Source organism: Malaclemys terrapin, chromosome 1 (genome assembly GCF_027887155.1).
Source record: "Malaclemys terrapin pileata isolate rMalTer1 chromosome 1, rMalTer1.hap1, whole genome shotgun sequence".
Classification (NCBI taxonomy): Eukaryota; Metazoa; Chordata; order Testudines; family Emydidae; genus Malaclemys; species Malaclemys terrapin.
Genome location: NC_071505.1, coordinates 333,137,352 through 333,159,476, shown reverse-complemented (window position 1 = coordinate 333,159,476; position 22,125 = coordinate 333,137,352). Strand labels below are relative to the sequence as shown.

The window sequence follows — 22,125 nt, the reverse complement described above, 5'->3', positions numbered from 1 at the left end:
GCAATGAGTGTCTCTCTGGCTTGACTGCAGTGATTGGCTGCAAAGCTGGGGATGGCTACCACTGATTGGCTGTTGCGCTTGGAAGCGGTGATTGGCTGCCTGAAGGGGCTCAGATGATTCTTTGACTGGTCTCTGCGACGAGCAGCGGTTGGCTACCTGGTCTGATATTGGGAGGCGGCGATTGGCTCCTTGAGGATGCTTCACTCACGTGATCCGTTTCCGCGCTGTTATCCCGGGGGTCGAGGCGAAGGGGGCTGCTGTTGTGCACGATAATTGGTGTGTGAGAACGAGCCTGGGCGCGTCACGTCATTTCCCCTTCGGGCTAAGCGAGCCAGGTGTGTGCGGGCGGAGGGAGCTGGGAGCAGTGTGGCGGGGGGGGGGGACTTCCCGCTCCCTGAGCCGGGCTGCGATTGGGTGAGTCCAGCAACCCCCAACGGTCTGCCCGTCCCTGGCCTCGCGCCTCCTGCCCGCCGTTACCACGCCGGGACCGCCCCCTCTTCTCCGCCCGCCAAGTCCCCGCTCCCGGGAGCGGCCGCCCCGCCTCAGCCGGGCTGTGCTCCGCCCAGCCGGGCCCCAGCAATGGCCTTGCCCCCGCGTTCAGGACAGGCGGTGTCTGCCTGTGCGTAGCTCCCGCCTGGGGCTCCCGGCCCCCCCCCCCCCCCCCGCGGAGCCGTCCCCGCAGCGCGGGAGCGGGCGCCGAACGCGGGCGGGAGCTGACGATGTTTGTGTCCAAATTCTCTCCCTCTCCACCCTCCCCCCCCCCATCAGTTCACTGACCGGCCCCTCAGACATGGATTAAGGGGCTCCCCCCCCCCCTTCGCTCCTGGGCCCGGATCTCCCGCAGCGAAAGAGACTGTCCGTATGGCCACAGCACTGGGCAGCACGGAAGGTGGCGTGTCAGAATGACGCACTGCACGTTGCTACCGAGGTGCCAGAGCCTAGCTGTGTGGCTTGTTCCCCTATGTCTTAATGGGGATGAGCGGCGTCGAGAAGGGCGTGCATTGCATGACCTAATCAGCCTTCCTCATCCGCGTTCAGTTTAACAGGGGAAATTAAAATAAATTAAATTAATGGCGCTATCCATTGAAAGGTCATTGAGTCCAGCCCCCTGCCTTCACTAGCAGGACCAAGTACGGATTTTGCCCCAGATCCGTAAGTGGCCCCCTCAAGGATTGAGCTCACAACCCTGGGTTTAGCAGGCCAATGCTCAAACCACTGAGCTGTCCCTCCCCCCTGAAACGAGGGTGACCAGACAGCAAGTGTGAAAAATCGGGACGGGGGTGGGGTGTAATAGAATCCTATATAAGAAAAAGACCCCAAAACCGGGACTGTCCCTATAAAATCGGGACATCTGGTCACCCTAAGGGGAACAGATTGGTCTAAAATGCCCGAAATGTTAACTGCACAGCTAGTGAGCCCCATTTAGGAGTCTCAGGCTTAGAATGGCAGGAGTACTGCAAGTTCCGATTCAGGTGTATTGCTTTCTTCATGGGCACTTTCAACTCGTGGCTGAAGGGGGGGGGGAATTAACTGGCCCACTAGAGGGCACCAAACGCTGATTTATAGGGTTTGGGGGGACAACATACCTGGAGAACAGGGATTCTTACTGAAGCCTTTAGATACACAGCACTCTGAGGCAAAAATGATATTCAGGTAATAGCAACTAAAGCTGACTCTGTCTCTCACATGCTTATTACTGAGTGGCCTTAATATTTCCACCATGCAGGAACTGAACTACTGATTGTATAAAGTGACAGAGTCCTGTGGCACCTTCTAGACTAACAGACGTATTGGAGCATAAGCTTTCGTGGGTGAATACCCACTTCGTCAGTCGCAGTGGCGCATGTAGTCTACATGCGTCTGACGAAGTGGGTATTCACCCACGAAAGCTTATGCTCCAATACGTCTGTTAGTCTATAAGGTGCCACAGAACTCTTAGTCTGGATCTGTAAAAAGCGACAAACACGGCTACCCCTCTGATACGGATTGTATGTTTTTCTATATAAACTGCACCTGAGGCGTTAACAACAAAACCTGTAAAATACAAATGTTACACCCCACCTCTTACCCTGTCTCCATTTCAGAATGTGCATTTGTGTTTATTTCCTAGCTGACTGAAAGTGCATAGGTAACAGGGTGTTTTGACTGCATGGTGCCAATTCTTCCAACTTCTCTGCATGAAACTCCTATTGATTTCTATCTGAATTTCATACTTGGAGTAGTTACAAAATCAGACTCATTCTTTGTCAACTCTCGAATTTATTCCATGTCCAAACTTATTTTCTTGGTACTGTTGTGTGGTTCTGTAGCTCTATTGTGTGTGTATTCTTGAAATCAAGACTGTTATGCGGTTTTGGTAGCACTTACGGAACATAATGTGTGTACAGTCAAATCTTTCTCCGGTTCATTAATGCTATGGATAATATCTGTCTTCTCATTTGGTATCCTAATGTATTTTGTCTTTCTATGTCTATTTTCTAAACTTTAAACTCTCTGGGGCTGGGACCATCTTGATATCTGCATAGCACTGGACATGTTGTCTGTGCATAACAAAAACAAAGTTAACCAGTCTTGTAACCTGAATATGACAACCGTGCTTGTTCCAAATCTTGATTATCTTTTCCAAAATGGTAGATACGCTCTGCCTGATCTGGCCAAGGCCAGAGGAGATGTCATCAATTTAGATACTTTGCCTTAAATATTTACAAAATAGATATCCTTTTGAAATATTTTAATATAGCGATATCTGCAAACACTGCCCTTGAAGTCATACACACGCATACCAGAAGGAGCTATAGGCTAATGCTGTGGATAATGTAGGATCTGGGAATTCAGTTCCCATTGAAATTATTAAAAACATTTTCTCAAAGTTGTAAGTTTTTGGGGGGAGGGGTGTGGCTAGTGTATCTTGAAAAGGGATATATAGGTTTGAATGGTACAATGACCGTGAATCTTGCATACAGAAGTTTTATGGCCTCTCCTGATGCAGTTGTAAAGCTCTGTGACTTGGTTTGAAGGCATAAGACCAGATGGTTCTACTCTTCTGTGGAGCAGAATACCCTTGGATATTCCTTTTGATTTTAATTAGATTATTTAAGGTGTGAAGGGTATTGCTCATTGTGAGCAATCGTGCCTAAACATTGCCATTATCAATTGTTTGCTTAAAAATGGCACCTTTGGAGCTACTGGGGATACCTAAATGGTTGAATGCACAAATGCTTATGTCAGTTATAGGAACACTTCAGTTTGTCAGTTTCAGAAATTCACACTCTATTCTCCATTCTACGAACTTTAACAATCTGAAGAACTATACATCATCTTAAATAAGGCCCTTAAACAAAGTCCTCCACTTCTATTTGACAGCTTTGGAACCACATCTTTCATACTGATTAGTAGAAGATATTTCTACTATGTAGTAACCCACAGCTGAGACAAATTGATAATTCGGTGAAGAAAACTAAAAGAGCTAGGTTTTTTAATTAAAACTGTAAACAGTATAAGGTGCTAGCTCTTTTTAAAAAAAAAAAAAAAAAATCCTCAAATATATCTTAGGGAAGATAACATTTGAATATAGTTGGGGGCACAAAGTTTTAATTTGGAATTTTACCCTTGTCTGGGTACAAAGCAGGTGTTCATGGCACCATATGATTAAAAGGGCTCTTTTTCTCTCTATGCCAGTATACTGAGGAGGTTGCTTTACAAAAGCAACATTAAAATTCCAAGTGTTGCCCTGTTGGATTAAAAATGCTTATCATGATGAAACATTTTAAAGAGAAACTTCAACTTGTTTTTTGAACATGATTTGATTTCATGTTAAAAGTAGTTTGAGGGACTTCATCTATATGAGTCCTTCTGATAACTCTTTAGTTTTACAATCACTTTTTCCTAAACATGTTTTTCTCTCCTCCATTGTGGTTTGAAAGATCCACACAAATAAAGAAACAGAGCTGTTGCTGTCAAATACATAAGAAATATTTCTGTAAATAGACTGTCTCACTAAAATGATTGAGTGCTCTGCAGTTTCAGAATTGCAGTCTTGTGGTATAGATTCTTATATTTTAAAAAAACCTGCATAGCAAGAAGCATATATGAATGGCTAAACGACCCTTCGAGAAAACAGCAGCTTTGAGAGTAAAGTGCGCCTGAGCAAAAATGTATGTAGTCAAACCAGATGACCTACATTTTTTAATTTTGGTGAAACACAAGACTGAAACTGCATGTGCCAAATGTCTGCTCAAAAGAAAGATATTTGAGTTAAAATCCCCTGAAATATAGATTTATCACAGAGGTGCCTTCTGTGATTTAACCATAGCAGGGGTGGGCGAACTACGGCCCGCGAGCTGCACCGCGCAGCTCGGCCCCACTCTGGCCGGGGCGCTGGGTTGGTGGCTGCACCCCGCGGCTCCCGGAAGCCGCAGCATGACCTTGCACTGGCTCCTACACGCTCTAATGGGAGCTGCAGGGGCGGTGCCTGCGGATGGGGCAGCGTGCAGAGCTGCCTGGCCATGCCTCCGTGTAGGACCCGGAGAAGGGACATGCCACTGCTTCTGGGAGCCGCTTGAGGTAAGTGCGCTTGGAGCCTGCACCCCCTGAGCCTCTCTGCACACCCCCGCCCCAGCCCTGATCCCACTCCCGGTTTCCAAACCCCTCGATCCCAGCCCAGAGCACCCTTCTGCACCCCAAACCTCTCATCCCCAGCCCCACCCCAAAGCCCACACCCCCAGCCGGAACCTGCATCCCTTCCAGCACCCCTACCCCAGCCCTGATCCCTTTCCTGCCCTCCAAACCCCTTCGTCCCAGCCCGGAACACCCTACTACACCCCAATCTCCTCAACCCCAGCCCCATCCCAGAGCCCGCACCCTGACCCCAATTTTGTGAGCATTCATGGCCCGCTGTACAATTTATATTCCCCAATTTGGCCCTCAGGCCAAAAAGTTTGCCCACTCCTAAACTATAGAGTACGCTGGTAATTCTGCAGAGAAAATTAAGACTAGTTAGGAAACTATTTAGCTCCTCATACTGGTATTAGATCCACATGGGCAGACCTGTGCCTCATTGGAGTTAGTGGTGCACTTTGCTGGTCTGTACTGTTGGATCAAAATGCAGAATTATGGTCTTCATTCTCAATTGAAAGGACAACCTAGTGATTTTCTGAGTGCCTCTTGAGTGCCCAGCGTCCGCCTGTCCCCTGATCATTGAAGTTAAACACAATAATGCGACACCATCATGCAGGTGTCTCAGGTTTTTAACCCCATATTGTGACTCCAGCTTAAATAAAAAGAGTTCAGACAATTGTGCTTTAAAGCTGGGATGAAACATAGTTATAATGCCACCTCAAACAGTACAGTATTTTGCAGTACTCATTTGAAAAACTATTAAACGTTTCTCTTTAAAACATCTTCAAGTAGCCTTTGTCGTCTTTTTCACAAGGAGTAGTAAATAATATACTGAAGTTAACCGGGATACAGACTACTCTTTTTTTAAAAAAGCTAAAGTTTTATTTTTAGGAAAGAAGAAGTTTGGGTTAAAATTTCATAAATGAGAATCTCAACAGATCATTTTGTGTTTCTCTCTTTTCAGGTGCCACTGCGAACACATGAATGGCAGGAGAAGACTGTTAGCTGCCTCTGTAATTTCTGTCCAAAACTCCAGCTTTGTGTATCCTTCTTGTCAAAACTGCTTTTCTAAGCTGATACTAGATTCTAATAGGTAGGTCCAGGTTGGGGCATTGCTAATTGTTCATTTGGAAAGCACCTAGCACACTTTAGGAGCTATATACATAAAGTGGCCTTTAAAAAGTTGTTTTAAAACTATTATGTTAGTGCCTGGGAACTCTAGTCATGGACCAGGATCCGATTGTTCTTGGCCCCATACAAAAACAGTCCTTGCCCCAAAGAGTTTACAAATGTAATTATAAGATGACACAGCAGGGGAGACAAAAGACAGAAGGGGAGCACAATGAGAAAATTCTCATGATCGTCAATGACAGTGGTCTCAGCACAATAGCAGCTTAACTGTTGTCAAGTTTTTTGTATGCATTATGGCAATGAAGAGTTTTGGGTGGGGGGGTTGAAAGAGGCAGAATATGGGGCACTGAGCACATAATACATTTACTTTTCCATATGTTCCTTGAAGTCTAGATTCACTAGTTCCTGCTTTCTTATGCCAGTAGGAACTATGGGCTCAATCATGCATCTATAGACACACTTTCTCCTAGATGTCTTAACTTCAGTTTAACATGACTAAAACTGAGCTCAAATATCAGAGGGGTAGCCGTGTTAGTCTGAATCTGTAAAAAGCAACAGAGGGTCCTGTGGCACCTTTAAGACTAACAGAAGTATTGGGAGCATAAGCTTTTGTGGGTAAGAACCTCACTTCTTCAGATGCAAGATGTGCTGTCAAACCCTGGGCACTGAGATTCCGAAACACATGAAAACAATGAATTCCGTAAATACTAAATCAAGACATCCAGCTTTATGAAGCTCGATATCGCCATAGTGTCAGATATTGGAGAGAAGATAGATGTTGGAGATTTCTAACGTCCAAGGGGGTTTTGTTGTCTCTCTTTGATTTATCCAAACTCTAGGTACTAGAGTAAATAAAAAAAAAAAAATACAAAAACTGCTGTGCTAGGAGTTTCAAAGTAAAGTCAGTCATCCGTCAACCCCCCCCCCCCCAAAAAATTAAAGTAATCCCAACACCCTGCCACCCAGCGTATATTAGGCTTATGTTTACTAAATGTGTAGAAGAGCTTCACTGAAGTTCATGGGGCTTTGCATGATCACAGGAATCTGCCTTTGTTGAACTTATTGCAGGATTGGGGCCATAAAGAGCAAAGAATAAGAGAGGGGGAAAAAAAACCTCTAAATTTCTGATTTGGTACGAGGTGTATGATGCTGGTAGTATTTATTGATGGATAGAAATTCTTACTACATCAATTAACAACAATGTGTGCTCATTTTTCTTACTATCTTACCAGGTTTAACTGTCTAAAATGTGGCTGCACAGGTGAAGCTAAGGATGCAAACTACAGGTATAAGCTGTCCCTAAAAGTTGCTGGCACTAGTGATTTATTTGACATTACCGTGTTTGGAAGCTCTTTAGAGCCATTCTTTGGGGTCACAGCAGGAAGTCTGCAGAGGTAAAGGATGACTTTTTTTTTTTTTTTTTTTAATTATGTAGTTGCCTCCCCAACCTCAGCCTAGCAGAATCTGGAGAGGGGTGTGTGGGAATAGAGGGGGTATGGCTTCATTTGTGGCTCTAAATGTTCGTGGCTCTGCAATGTGTGTGGCTACATTCGTGGCTCTAAATATTTTCTTAGAACTGTTTACCAACTTGGTATCTGAGCAGTATTCCTCAGAAAGCTGGTAAAAAATTAGATCTGGGTAGATGGTGATTTATTTGTAAGGGAGAACTCAGGAAAATATCCACTTGTTATAAGCATTTATTTGGCACCTATCACCATATTATCTGGACACTTTTAAAAAGCCTTAAGTTGAGACATTAAAGATCTTCCTAAGAGACCAAATCCCATGAATCCTACTGCCTGCAACTTAATCCATCTACTAGGAAACCAGGTGTTAACATTTGAGAAGATCTTGTCAAAGAGGTGCACCTCACAATTCCATTTCACTAACAGTTGATTGGTATGACAGCTGTACAAGTGTTGCCAACGTGTAGGAGAGAGACCTGAAGGATCTCTATTAAAGGTAGGTATTATCTGCCCTTTGTGAGGTTCACATTGCATTTGGAGTTTGGTCCCTTATATCCCTTTGTCATTAGTGACCATTCCTGGTCTGATGGCAAGTTGCTAAATAACAGCTTTCTTCTGGCTTAAACACACTTTTCTGCATCATTTAGATGCCTCATTGGGGGCATATCTCTCTTGCACTACCTTGTGTTTTGGACATTGAGGTAGAAAATGTCTTAGCTCTTCACTGAAGTGGCCAGGTTTGCATTTAGCAAGGAGTGAATTCCCAGGCTTGCTACTGAGAACTCAACCACCAGCCCTACAAGCTTCACCCTTTGGCCATAAAAAATCCGCACTATAAAAATCTTATGGTGGGATTTGACTTAAACGAGAATTTTATGCATGTGATCAGTAGGAGCAGAGTTGGACCTAAGCCAAGCATTTCTGCAAACACCACCTTAATAGCTTCTGTAGGTAGGGAATACGTTCCCACCCATCTGATTTGTATTATCCTTTGCTAACTCTCTAATAACATACTTACAGCTTGTTCATCAGCTTCAAGACCATCATCTGACCTCTCCCTCTCTCAAATTTCACACACAAGTTGAAATTGTCTTACAGACAGGTTGCTTTGTTTTACATTCTGAATGGTTAGGAAAATATTCTTTTTTTTATCCCAATGTGGCACCTGTTACTCCTGGGAGAATTGGGCACTACTGCGTGTGCATAATTAACAAGCTCCGCAGATTTCTAATTTTTTGCGCAGAAAAAAGGTTCTGCTGAAATGTTGCTGCCGTTCCGCCTTTTGCCCACGAGAGGGCACTGTGGCGCAAAAACAGCAGCAGCTCTCAGCAGAAAATAACTTCTGCAATTCCGCCTTTTGCCCACCATAGGGCACTGTGGCGCTAGAACAAAGCTACAACTCATGGCCAGCAAGAGAAGAGAGAGAGCTGCCTTCTTCGCAGAGCTTGTCAGGCCTGGTCAGGAGACGGGCTATGGGAAGACAGACAGCGTGAGGTGCTAGGGGGAGTCAGAAAGGGGCTCATAAGGGCTAGTGGGGGAGGACAGACTGGGGCAGGGGCTGAACAGGAGTGGCGGCACAAGGCCATAGTGGGGAGGGAGGTGTAGACACATGGGGACAGAGGAGTGGCTGGGTGGGGGCAGAAAGACACATGGGGGGCAGGGGCAGATGTGCCTGATTGAATGGAAGAGGCTAGGGGTCTGCATGGGGAAGCGCCCTAACAATTCCTTCCTGCCCCCCCCAAAAAATCTGTTCCATACTTTTCCCACCCATACTCAACAACCCTCCAAGTTCACACCCAAGCTCCTTCGCAGCAATTTACTTCCCTCTACTTCAGCTCCTCCTTTACCTCTGACTCCCACAAACCTTTGCACTGTTTCTGAGGGGTGTTGGGAAAATGGTTCTGTACTGTAGTTTAAATGAATTATTACTCAGAGTTCTGTATTAATATGCCTAGTAAGGAATCTATTTGTCAAAAAACATTTCCTGAATCTTTTTTGTTGTCTGTATTGTTACAGACATACTTGCTGACAGGTATTTGGAAATAAATGACCAAAAATAATTGAAACTGGTGTGATTATATTGTGTTTTGCCAAATAAAAGTATGCAAAATTCAGCATATTTTAAAATATTGTGCACAGCATTTTTAATTTTTGGCACAGAATTCCACCAGGAATAACCTGTCCATCAGGCAGGCACCATCATTAGAGTAATATGTGGTACCATCTTCTTACCAACTGACATTCTCATGCTCCAATTCCATGTTTTCTAGTTCCTTTATCAGCAGTAGATGATATGAATTGGGAGTGTATAGCATCTCAGGGCTTGTCTACACTGACAGTGCCGCAATGGCACTTATTACGCCAACGGAAGAACTTCTCCAATTGGCATCGGTCAGGGGTTCTCAAACTGGGGGTTGACCCCCTGGGGGTCACAATGTTATTACATGGGGGGGTCATGAGCTGTCAGCCTCCACCCCAAACCCCACTTTGCATCCAGCATTTATAATGGTGTTAAATATATAAAAAAGTGTTTTTAATGTATAAAGGGGGTCGCTCTTAGAGGCTTGCTATGTGAAAGGGGTCAACAGTACAAAAGTTTGAGAACTACTGGCGTAGGTACTCCACCTCCCCGAGAGGCGATGGTTATGTTGACAGGAGAAGCGCTCCCATCAACATAGCACTGTCTATACTAGGGGTTAAGTTGATATAACTATATCACTTAGGGGTGTGGAAAATCCCCTGAGCAACATAGTTATACCGACAAGTTTGTAGTGTAGACCAGGGCTCAGTCTGTGTGCACACATGCTTCTGTACATTTTTATTACTTTGTAGCAGAAGAATGTATAGTTAATACTTCATTTTTAAAAAAAATCCACCCAGTGTGGTGTGAATTTATTGCTATACTTCAAACTTGGTGCTAGCTTTAATTTTTGGCCTTGTCTACAATAGAACATTGTACTGCTCTTACTATATTGTTATACCTGAAATGGCAGAACTCTCACCCCCTCTTAGTGTGGACAAAGTTATATTGTTATAAGTGTGCTTAATACCAGTATAGCTATTCCCGTACCAGAAGGGGAACAAGTTACTCTGGTATGTCACCTTTATACCAGTATAACTGCATCCATACAGTGGGTGGTACCGATCTAACTATCAATAAAAACACACCCTTAACAGAAATACTTATACTACTGTAAAAATTGTGTACAGGCCAGTTCTAGAGCAAATTATGTAGTTGTCTGATTCTGCTTACTCCATTATTTCCCTACTTGATTTTTTTTTTTTCCAGTTGTATGTGTGTCCTTACTTCTCTTCTGAATAATCTGGAAATGACAGATAGTTAAGTTGATTCTCTGCAGATCACTGCTTTGTCACCGCTAACTTCCTACTCTGATTTCATCTTTTCATTCTATGTGTAGCTCAAAAACCTAACCCAATACCCCATCTTTAGTGTGGGTGCCCTAATCATTACAATTTAAATACTACGTAAAGCTTTCTCTGCCCCATGTCAATACTTAACATTTAACTTTCTTAATTGAAGGTATATTCAAGATTTTAACCAAGTATCAGGAGAGCTGGACAGAGATGCATCTCCACGTGTGTTAATTCAAGCAGTCAAAACTTGTTTCATTGGGAAAAGATTTATATTTGGAGTGAAGGTAACTTTCCACATTTGATCCATTAGCTTCCAGTTGAATCGTGCGAATTTTACTAAGCAGTCTTGAGAGTCTAATATATCCTGTTCCCACACTGACAGTAACAGAACAGCATGTATGATGTCTTCTGGGGCCTGAAATATCCAGCAAAGAAGGCAGTGGGGCTAGGCCACAAGATGAGGAATCAGACCTGTGTGCCACTCTCAGTTCTGCTACTAACTTCCCATGTAATTGAGTAAGGCCCAGATCCGCAAAGGTACTTAGCAGCCTAAACCCCAGATTTAGGCATCTACATTATGCACCACTGCCATCCACAAAACCCCCGCTCGGCTGTTATCTGTAGGACCTTAGGCCACTTGGCACCTGAATTTTCAGGGTAAGGTTCCCTTGACACCTAAATTTCTGCCTCTGGCCACATGCATTGTTCCCTCCCTCTAGGCATTCAGATGTCTATCTCTCGCCTAAGCCCCAGTACAATCCACGAACTGGGAGAACTATCTCGCCTGTGGGGTCTGATCCAATGGGCATGCTCAGAGCAAGCCTACTGAATCGGGCCCCATTCAAAACTTGCCAGGAGGTACCCACCATTGTAACTCTTAGTCGAGTGGCTAGAGCACTCTCCCAGGATGTAGGAGACCCAGGTTCAATTCCCTTCCTGCCTAATGGGGAGAGAGGATTTGAACAGACGTCTCCCACACCTCTCAGGAGAGTGCTCTAACCACTTGGCCATGAGATATATATCTCAGTCTCTCCTGATGAAGCTAGTCCACTTTGAATAAATATTTTAGTCATTGGAGCCAGGAGACTGGACTTGAGGTCTGCCACCTCCCAAGTGGGTGCCCTAACCCCTGGACTATAGTGTAACTTTCTCTCTCTCTCTCTCCAAATGTCTCATGTGTTTGTTTGGGGTTTTGTTTTGTTTTTTGTTTAATATTCGGACACTGCAAGATGAAAAGTGTTAAACATATTATTATAATTGCTACAGTTTAGCATCTGCACTCACAGACCTTCATGCATTTGAGTTTTAGAGATTTCCACAGATCTGAAGACACTACTAGAAACTGATAGCTCAATAGAAACCTCCGAGGTGTTGGTTATATTTTTTATTTTAAACTTTCATTTTAAACGTTTTATATCTTTGTAATCTCAGGTTTTGTTAATCTCTAGACTGAAATGTCTGGACTAAATCCTGAGAGATACTGGTTAGCTCCCACTCCCACAGATGTGATGGGAATTCTATGTGACCTGTGTATTTCTAGTGCACCTGTCTCCCTGGTATCTGAATACTGGAAGTTGGGAGAGCAGCTTTATGTGAGAGTAGCTATTCACTAAGGTTCCAGTTCTCCTGCCCTTATACATGTGAGTACTCTTTATGCACCTGAACAGTCCTTTTGATGGAAATGAGGCTACTCATTGTAAGGATTACTCAAATGTTTGCGTGTCTGACTGGGTATAGTTGTGTACAGGTGTATACATAACTATACACGCTCCCAGCTCAAAACACCAGTATTAGACTCTGCAGTGTTAAAACTAAGACTCAAATACAAAGGGATTACCCTAGCCTGTAAGTAGCTACATGGGGAACAAACCATTTAATAATGGACTCTTCAATCTACCAAGCAGCACAAATTCGGACTGGAAATAGGCATGTATTTTTAACAGTGAGGGTAATTAACCATTGGAACAACTTACCAAGAGTCATGGTGGATTCTCCATCACTGACCATCCAAGATTAGATGTTTTTCTAAAATATCTGCTCTAAGAATTATTTTGAGGAAGTTCTCAGGAGAACTGAGACTAGATGATCATAATGGTCCCTTCTGGCCTTGGAATCTGTGAATCATTCTGCAATCTGTACCTTCCACCAGTACATACATACACATACTACTTTCTTCTAAACCATATCTCCTCCCTCTCAATTGTGGTCTTAAACACCACACGCAGAACTGCAGAGTCTGGGTTTTCTGACACAAAGTACTTGCAGGTAGCTATAATTTGGGCAGTTGCTCAGCTGTGGCATTTCCTCTAGACACTACAGGTGTTTTAATCACTCCATGAGCTACATGCTTTATGCCTTTCTTTTTCCAAGAATGCCTCTAAATTTCAACCTGCAGTTTCCATCCAGTGAGTGATAAACGGGGGTGCAAATGGAGTTCCACGTGAGGCGCCTCTGATAATCTGGCCATTCAGCTCCAGCACTATCTAGACCTAACTGAGGGGGTCCAGGTAATATTCCTCTCCCATCCATACCCCTGGGTATCAGGGTGCCCAGCTTTGAGCATTGCTCAGTATGTCATAGTTCAAAAGAAGGTATCTGCTGTCTAGTGGCCACCTAGTCAGTTATGCAGTACGTCCCTCCTCACAAGGTGGCCTTCTCTAGTGAAGTAGTTTTTCTTCTGCCCAAGTGTTGTCTTTTCCACTCAGAATTCCTACTGAGTTTTCACCAAGCACTCTGAAAATTCTTCATATCATTGCCATAAAGGCCTTCTGGGTGGGATGTCCTTTATAGCCTTCAGTAGCACTCATTTGCTAGGGTGTGCTGCTGTGAGACAGCAGGTTTTTCTCCCTTTCCCAAAGATCCTGATGAAAAGAGAAGGTCTTTAAAATGAACTGTGGACTGGACTTGTTTGGACCTTTCTTGCTCTGTCCCCATAAAATTTTCCTCTGTATCCAGACAAATCATTACACTAATAAACTTAATGAATTCTTTTTGCAGAGTTCTGAAAACCATGATGGAGGGCACTCTGTTTCTGACAGCACTTTGCCAAACTGCTCCAGAATTAATAGACTTACAAGAGATCTTACAGCCTGCCAGATCTTCCTGCCAAACACTGCTGTTGCCGGCTTTACTGTTATCAGCTACTTCCATCGGCTCCTGCAATCTGCTAATTTCAGGAGCAGTCGCAGTAGCTCACAGCGACCCGATTGTCCTTTCATTGCAATAGATCAGCCTAGCAGTGAGCTCAGCAGCTTGTGTAGCTCTGGCAGCAACTCATGTTTTGTTCAGTCAAGTGGCCGAGAGAGTTTTTCAGGACCCTGGCAGCAGTCCTTTGGCCTGACTTCTTCATCTGTTGATTGGGTAACAACAGAAGATTTTTCATCTTTAGAACTGGGCAAGGCTGCTGGTGAACAGTGTAAACTACAGGAGAGGGGTTTCTCTGCAGAACTATGCAGCTTAAGTCCCAGCAACCAAACCATTCAAGATTTGCAGCTCTGTAACTCGGTGAATGAGAGAAATGAACAGGAAGATAATGAATTTAGTTCACTATCCAGTAGGTCAAACACAATCACTGTGACTGAAAAACTAGAGAGCTTCTCTTCTTTAAAGAGAGAATGGTCACCTGACAGGAACAGCTCCAGCTTGTTACAAAGCCCATTGGATTTGGGGGTAAAATACTCTTGCCTAGAGATTATCAGCAAACATGATTACTTTCAAGAAAAATCTTGGAACTCCTTGCTTTGCCAGAGAAAAGATGATTCATTTTGCTCCTCAGCAGTGTCTCCTAATCATGGAAGTGCAGCTGGAACGTCTCAGGATGACCCTATGATTTGGGACGAGCTGCCATTCTCTGAAAGTCTAAATGATTTCATAGCCAGAATTGAAAACAACAAGAGCACCATATCCCCAGTAGGTCTCAATGCTCATAAATGTTCCCTTCGTGAAAGAAGTGAGTTGGATGAAAATCATAGCAAAACATCTTGTAGGCAAGGCATTGTACATACTGCCTGCAAATCAACCACCACAACAGGGAGGTCCCCACAACTAGCAGAGAATGTGAATACTTGCAAAGAGCATATTCTCTCCTGCCATCGATCAAACCTCACTCCCATAAATGGCCAAGTATCACAATGTGAGCCTTTGTACAGCATTTTATCTACAACTACTAAGGGAGGCAGAGAGTCTGACTTTATACCTGACCCACCTCTGCTAGCGGGCAGTTTTCTGCAATCTGAGAAAGCAAATGTTAATATTTCAAACAATGCCCATTCTTTCACCAACCTTCAGTGTACTATGAAAGATGCAGAAATCTCGTATTTACAAAAGAGAGAGAAACCTGCCCATTTACATTCTCTGTATGATTGCTGTGTAGCCAATTGGGAAAATAAAGAAAATTGTAGTTATCCACCAAACCTAAGAACTGATCTTACAAGCTCTCAGGAACTGGGCTGTGATTCAGCAGCTCCCTACAAAGCTAAAAATATGTGTAAGAGAGAATTAGAACCATTAACTGAATTGCAAGAAAATACTATTAGAGCTATAAACCAGAATGACGTGCTACAGAACAACTCCAATCACTCCAAAAGCAGCTACAATGCTTCTGCTGACCTCTTTGATGCTAGTGCCAGAGAGATAGAAACCATGGTCGAATTTTCAAATAAGTCTCACAACTCTTCAGCACAGGAAGATGTTTTGACTGAAAAGTACACAGCATCTGAATTAGTGTGTAGTCCATTAGATGTTGGCTGCAGCTCTTCTGAGTGCAGATCCTCACTTAGTTTACCACCTCCTTTTGGTAAACACAGTACACCCATAAGTTACTCACTTTATGATTCAGAACTTGATCTGGTAGATACCCAGAACTTTGTTCCTTATTCACAGTCAACTCCTGTTGCAAGACCTCTTCAAAAATTCAGATCCCAGAGGGGGAGAGAATCAGTTCTCCCTAAATTGACATCTAAAAGTCCTACTAAAATCCACTGCAAATGTAAACAGTCTAGGCCTTCTTTTAAAAATACTTTATTAAGACAGCTTACCAGCAAGTTCCTGAAACACAAAAGATCAAGTAACACAGCCATCAATAAGTCTGTTTCACAAGAGTCGTTTATCAACAGTGAGGTGCCAGAGAATGATTCTAAAGAATGGATCCCTCCATCAGCAACAAAATTGTTACAGCCAGTTGCATTTTCTAATTTAAAAACAGTTGGATTGCAAGCCAGGAGCCCAGCTATCTGCAAACCCATTGACAAAAAAACGATTTCTGAAAACAAAGCCAACAGTGGAAAGCCAAGAACTGATACATGTTTAAGAAGCAGAAAATTAAATCCTATGAATAGAGCTGAAATTCCAACAACTCCTCTACCTGCAAATGCTGCTACGGCCTTGCTTCTAAAAGATGCAGTCACTGGCACTTGTGCCTGCTCAGAAACCCAGAAGAGCCATTCATGTGCAACTTATTTGGTGGGTGGCCTGGATGAGGCAGTTAGCTGGTCTCCTGAACTGTTTACAGAAAAATACTATTTCTAAGTATGTGGCTTTTGGGGGGAAAAAGCCTCATCTTGAAACATGACTCTACCTCATCTTGTTTAATTTTTGGAAGAGTGCACCAGCATTACCGGAGAAGGAAAAGGGACGTTTTTAAAAAGTTTAATTATTCATATGTCTCTCAGCATCTGTCTCGTTTAAGATGAATTATGCCTAGCTGCAAAGCCTTTTGTCCTGCACCGAGGTTGGGGCACACAGAACCCTGCTGTCACGTTATTTTATTGTGGATGAAATGACTAAGCTAAAAAAAGTGAAATAAAAGTTTAACATTAATAGGCTATGCAACCTTACTTTTCAAGCCTATTCAAGCAAAGGCCTGTCTAGCCAATAATTGTATCCTCCCCAGAGAGAGCCCTAGGAATGCACCATTCTCCTGCTTTGTTCAAAACACAGGCCCTGGATTCTGCTTTCAGTGAAATCCTTTTGTGGAAGGCTGACTTTGCTGTTTTAGGACCTGTTAGGAAATAAGTCACAGGAGGGAAGAAATTCCATTCTAAAACATTAGGTCCTGTGACTGGAACTAGGCATCAGATGACCTGCATTCAGTTCCATCTCTGCTACCCATTTAGCTTTGTCTGTGAGGGAGGTCATTATGATATTTCTAATGCACCTGTCTTGGCACCAGGAACCATATCCAGTCCCGAGTCAGTAGGAGACTTTTCATTATTTCAGGGGCTAGTGGAATGGGCTCCAAGACATCCACTGTCTCTGAGCCTTAGATTTTTCAATCTGCAAAAGAAAACTCAGCCACTGAGAGCTACTTGAAAGCAGTGTGTAAATGCAGATCGATTCCTGTTCCAAATCTGCCTGAACAGCAGCTTTCCTTTATTTTCAGCATGGAAATTCCATCTGCCCTCTGGAGCTCTGAAAAATCTCTCCCCCATTTCTCTACCCTACCTCATGGCTCCCACATTGTAGCCACTCATCTCCTACCCAAAGACTTTGAAGCCCCTCGCTGTTTCTCTGTAATTGGCGAGAAGGGTCACTCAGTTAGCAGAAGGTGCTTCCTCCTTCTTAGGAGCTGACTGTATTGGCACTGCAGTGTTTCCGAAAGCCAAAAGAAAAGCCGTTAGTGGACACGTACCAAGGCTCTGTAATATCCCCAAACAAATCCACTTTAAAAAAAACTTTTCAGTTGTGCTCTGTCATGTACAAGGTGAGGACCTCATACCCATTCACAGTCTGATCTTCAGCAGCCCAGGAGGCAGAGCCAGAGTCATTCTCCATCTGTACGTGCAGGTAGTGAGACACAGAGGTTCAGCGACTTGCCGGAAGTCTGTGGTAGACAGACAGACATAGAACCCAGATTGCCTCAGTTCCAGAGCAGAATCTTAACCCCCGACAGACCATCTTTCCTCTCGACCTTCTACTACTCACTGTGGCACTCTGACACTGAACAAGAGTTCTTCCCACTTCTGGGGGTCCTACACCACTAGGTGGTGAAGGGAAACTGGCTGGGCCACATTGAGGGGCCTACAGGAATGTTCTGCCAGCCCTATCCCATTTGTGGATCCTAGACAGAGGTCTGAGAGGAAGAAAACACATAGGCTCAGCTACACCATAAAGCACAAAATAGAATTTAAAAAAAAACTTAAGTGAACAGAAAAAAAAAATGAAGTTCTTTACCTACTTGAACAGTGCCACCTAAAAACTGGTGATCTTCATCACAGGTTCTGGGCAGCTGTCCAACCAGCTGTCTTGTGAGTAAGTATCTAGTGATTCTCCACACTGCACAAGTGTAATCTCTGCCCCTCATGCTGTATGCACAAGACAGAATTATTCAAAACACCCAGTGAGTGGAACACACCAATAACGTGAGCAGGTACAGAGATGTAAAAGCCATAGATGGTGTGCCCCTGCAGCAGAGAACAGTGCCTTTCCCTGTGGGACAGATGCACCAGCCCCGAGGCCTTGCAGCACTTGGGGCAGGGATGGAAGGGGAAGGGACATGCTGCAGTTGGAGTACCAGAAGGAGGCAGGGTAGTGTGGATGCTTTGTGCTGGTTCAGTCATGCTAGTGCAATTCTCATCTGCAGATGAGGGTGCGATACTGAGTTTTGACTGTCTGCACTTGTGTCCATGTTGTCTATTCACACTGAGCCACCTCACAAGTTGTTTAGCATATTTGATTAAGTCCTATTTGCCAGCTGGCATCTACGCATCATCAGCCACTCAGTGCAGTTGGGTGTGACTATCAGGCTTGGATGCCTAGAAATACATATTAGCATGGCTATTGTATGTAGAAGATAGACGCACACTTACTGTAAGGCAAGTATCCAGCTGGCACAGAAATAAACAGTTCAGCTTCAGAGACTTCTCCATTCCAGTTGTAATGTTCTTACATGATGTTCATTATGGGAAAACATCTACATAAGGATACAATGTCCATGCTAGTTTAGAACAGTAGCCAAAGACCAGGGTCTGCACGACTGGGGAACTGTGATGCAAATATACATTACAGACCATCCCATTTCACAGCTACAATGCAATTGATGTCAGCAGGGTTTTGCCTCTCTTAATAGAGGAAAATTTGGCCCTTATGTCTTGCTCTGCAGCAGCTGACCTGTAGAATCCAAAGCTACGGGAGTGTGAGATTTTGCCACGTATTGGCAGCAAGTCTTAGGAATGGCTAATTGCAACACATCTGCTGGATGGCAGAACTCACAAGGCAAGGCCTAATCTTCCATGGCGTTTAGCTAAATGTAAAAGGTGAGGGTAACAATGCAGAGCCCAACAGCAAAAAGCTTAAATAAATAAATTGCACACCAGTGCAAAGCGTAGATAAAGCAAGTACTTGCCCTAAACCCCCACCCTTTCCACTTGCATGCAAGCCATTCATTTATAAAGAAATTCCCTGGCACCTCTTATGTAGAGATCTGAGTGTCTCATGTTAATGAATTAAACTGAGAGCCCTTCAGGGAGGGGAGGGGAGGGGAAAGATTGATTGGTTTTACTCTTATGACCCTATCATGATGGTTTCTAGTCCCTGCCTCACTTGGTCCCTTTTTCTTCCTGGGGTGCTCTGCGCACTGCTGAGTTGCTGGCTGTCTCAGCTGGGTTGTGAGGCCTGTCGCAGAAGAGACTGCCTAAAAACATAATGCTGCTGCCCTGTGCAGCAACTGAACCCTAGCTGCTGGCAGAAGGTTGCACAAGGATTTGTCACCCCCAGGCAGCAGGGAGACGCATCCCACTCTCAAAGCATTTGCTACCTCATGCAGCAGGAGCAGCCCTGCTGAAAGACAGCTGTACAGTGTGGGTAAGGAACCCCCATTCTGCATGCTGCTGAACCAGCCTGGAGTGCTCCGCACCCCCTGCTGTTACACAGTCCAGTTCTGGTGCCCTTCACACAGCCCTTTTATCATCCATGCAAATATAGAGAGGGGGGCCAAGACTGGCTCTAGCCTCCCTCCTCCTCCCTCTCCCCTCCCCCCCCCCCCCACCAAGCAGGAGTCACTAAGGCCTGGTCTACACTAGTCTGTTATTTCAGAATTAGCTGAGTTAATTTAAAAAAAAAAAATTCCGTCCATACGACCAAATGTTTTTTTTCGATTTAAAGGGCTCTTTAATCCGCTTTCTGTACTCCACCTCGGCAAGTGGAGTAGCACTTAAATCGAGCTTGCAATCCTGGGTTAAAGGTATTGTGGACGCAATTTGACGTTATTGGCCTCCGGGAGCTATCCCAGAATGCTCCCTTGTGACCGCTCTGGACAACGCCCCAACTCCGATGCACTAGCCAGGTGGGCAGGAAAAGCCCTGGGAACTTTTTAATTTCATTTCCTTTTTGGTCACCATCAGCACAGGTGACCATCAGCACAGTCCACCATCACAGGCGACCATGCGGAGTCCACCATCACAAGAGATCGCACAGTCCTGGATTTTCAGACAAGCTCCAGCATGGTCCGAATGGGAGGTACTGGATCTCATTGCATGTTGGGGAGACAAATCTGTTATGGCAGAACTACGTTCCAAAAAAAGGAACGCAAATATGTACGCTAAAGTCTCCAGGGCCATGTTGGAAAGAGGCTACTCCAGGGACATAGAGCAGTGTCGTACAAAAATCAAGGAGCTCAGGCAAGTGTACCAAAAAGCCAGGGAGACAAATGGGTGCTCTGGGTCATAGCCCCATACATTCTGCTTCTATCGTGAGCTGCATGCAAATAATGGGGGTGATGCCACCATTACCCCACCACTGTCTATGGACACCTGCAAGGGGGGAGTTGCACAGAGTGAGGAGGAAGAGTCATTGGAGGAGGAGGACAGTGCACAGGGGGCAAGTGGGGAATCCATTTTCCTCCCTAGCCAGGAACTATTCTTAACGCTGGCGCCAATAGCCTCCCTCCCAACTCCCAAGGCGGGCTCCCGGACCATGACTCTGGAGGAGGTACTTCTGGTGAGTGAGAGCCTGATCGGAGCCACGCAGTGGGGGGCAGAGGGGAAACCCAGCTGCGCTGGGCTGTTCGGGTTTAGTTTAAAGGGCTCATCCCTGCTCAGACCCTCATTGAAGCCACACAGTGTGTGTGTGTGGGGGGGGTGTTGTGTTGTGTGAAACGATCATCTCAGAGAGCCCGCAGGCCCTCCTTTTATATGGCAAATCCACCAGGCATTGCTTGTTATGGGAAAGGGGGCCCAGCAGTTTGAAAGCATTGAAGTGAATGTAGAAGAAGCAGAACCTGCGTGCCCCTAGCTGCCTGCAAGCTGAATTCTGTTGCCCAGCCGTGTGATGGCTTAGTCACACCAAAGTGTCTGGCACTTCAGTATAAGAGGCAAAACGCTAACTTGTACAGAAAGAACATGTGCTGTGTGCTATGAATTTCCTGTTTACCGAGGAGTGACCCCTTTCTTCTCTGAAATTTATCTTTTAAAATATTACCCTCCCTTTTTCTCCTCCCACAGGTGCAAATGTTTCAACGTGGCCCCTATCTACTCCGTCCCAGAGGCTGGGCCAGATTAGAAGGCGGAAAAAACAAACTCAGGACGACATGTTCGCCGAGCTCATGCAGTCCTCCCGCACTGATAGGGCCAAGCTGAATGCGTGGAGGCAAACAATAGCGGAGTCCCGTAAAGCATTACAGGAACACGAAGAGAGGAGGGATGTGTGCGATGAGAGCAGGCAGGACGCTATGGTCAAGCTCATGGGGAAACAAACTGACATGCTCTGCTGTATGGTGGATCTAATGTGGGAAAGGCAGCAAGACCACAGACTGCTGCTGCAGCCCCTGTATACCCACCCTCCGTCCTCCCCAAGTTTCATAGCCTCCTCACCCAGATGCCCAAGAACACGAGGGGGGAGGCTACAGGGACCACACACTCCACCCCAGAGGATCGCCCAAGCAGCAGAAAGCTGGCATATGCGAACTTTTGATTTGGTTTCTGGACTTGTCCTTCCCTCCTTCTCCACCCCCCTAACCCAATACGCCCCCTCCCCCAGTCTACCTTCTGATTTCTCTGAGTGTGTTGTGCAACAAATAATAAAGAACAGTTTTTAAACAATTTTGACTTTATTTCCTTTCATATATATATATATATATAGGGGCGGATAACTTCAGGAGAAACAAACACAAGTACCCTGGCCAGTCATGAAACTGGCTTTCAAAGATTCTCTGCTGTGCAGCGCACTCTGCTGCGCTCTTCTAATTGCCCTGTTGTCTGGCTGTGCGAAATTGGCTGCCAGGCAAGTTGCCTCAACCTCCCACCCCGCCATAAATGTCTCCCCCTTACTCTCACAGATATTGTGGAGTTCACAAGAAGCAGCAATTACAATTGGAATATTGGTTGTGCTGAGATCTAACCGAGTCAGTAAACTGCACTAGCGTGCTTTCAAATGTCCAAAAGCACATTCTACCACCATTCTGCACTTGCTCAGCCTATAGTTGAACTGCTCCTTACTACTGTCCAGGGTGCCTGTGTACGGCTTCATGAGCCATGGCATTAAGGGGTAGGCTGGGTCCCCAAGGATAACTATAGGCATTTCAACAACCCCAACAGTAATTTTC

General features: G+C 44.9%; 2 protein-coding genes across 5 annotated transcripts; both read left to right on the top strand.

Annotated features, from left to right (window-relative positions):
* The first annotated feature begins 126 nt into the window (after nt 1-126).
* On the top strand, nt 127-16,406 carry DDIAS (DNA damage induced apoptosis suppressor). Of its 3 annotated transcripts, none has more exons than XM_054015760.1 (5): nt 127-276; nt 5,582-5,710; nt 6,981-7,142; nt 10,756-10,873; nt 13,587-16,406. In XM_054015760.1, exons 2-5 carry the CDS (start codon nt 5,598-5,600, stop codon nt 16,113-16,115), a joined length of 2,922 nt encoding a protein of 973 aa, XP_053871735.1. In that variant the 5' UTR covers nt 127-276; nt 5,582-5,597; the 3' UTR covers nt 16,116-16,406. The 3 variants fall into 3 exon arrangements, with proteins under 3 accessions (XP_053871735.1, XP_053871736.1, XP_053871734.1); XM_054015761.1 differs by lacking the exon at nt 127-276 and adding an exon at nt 306-335; XM_054015759.1 differs by lacking the exon at nt 127-276 and adding an exon at nt 331-414.
* A 3,171-nt stretch (nt 16,407-19,577) lies between these two features.
* Nucleotides 19,578-21,622, top strand: LOC128830077 (uncharacterized). Of its 2 annotated transcripts, none has more exons than XR_008443534.1 (2): nt 19,578-20,522; nt 21,026-21,622. XR_008443534.1 is itself a non-coding variant. In XM_054015764.1 (2 exons), exons 1-2 carry the CDS (start codon nt 20,027-20,029, stop codon nt 21,616-21,618), a joined length of 609 nt encoding a protein of 202 aa, XP_053871739.1. In that variant the 5' UTR covers nt 19,578-20,026; the 3' UTR covers nt 21,619-21,622. The 2 variants fall into 2 exon arrangements, 1 of the variants encoding a protein (XP_053871739.1); XM_054015764.1 differs by having other exon boundaries at nt 19,578-20,042.
* Nucleotides 21,623-22,125: the final 503 nt, after the last annotated feature.

Bases quoted from the DNA above. Each gene is read 5' to 3' on its own strand.
- DDIAS (XM_054015760.1), top strand. From the start codon at position 5,598: ATGAATGGCAGGAGAAGACTGTTAGCTGCCTCTGTAATTTCTGTCCAA. The intron at 7,143-10,755 runs GTAAAGGATGAC...TCTTAATTGAAG, and splicing joins ACAGCAGGAAGTCTGCAGAG to GTATATTCAAGATTTTAACC. The intron at 10,874-13,586 runs GTAACTTTCCAC...TTCTTTTTGCAG, and splicing joins GATTTATATTTGGAGTGAAG to AGTTCTGAAAACCATGATGG.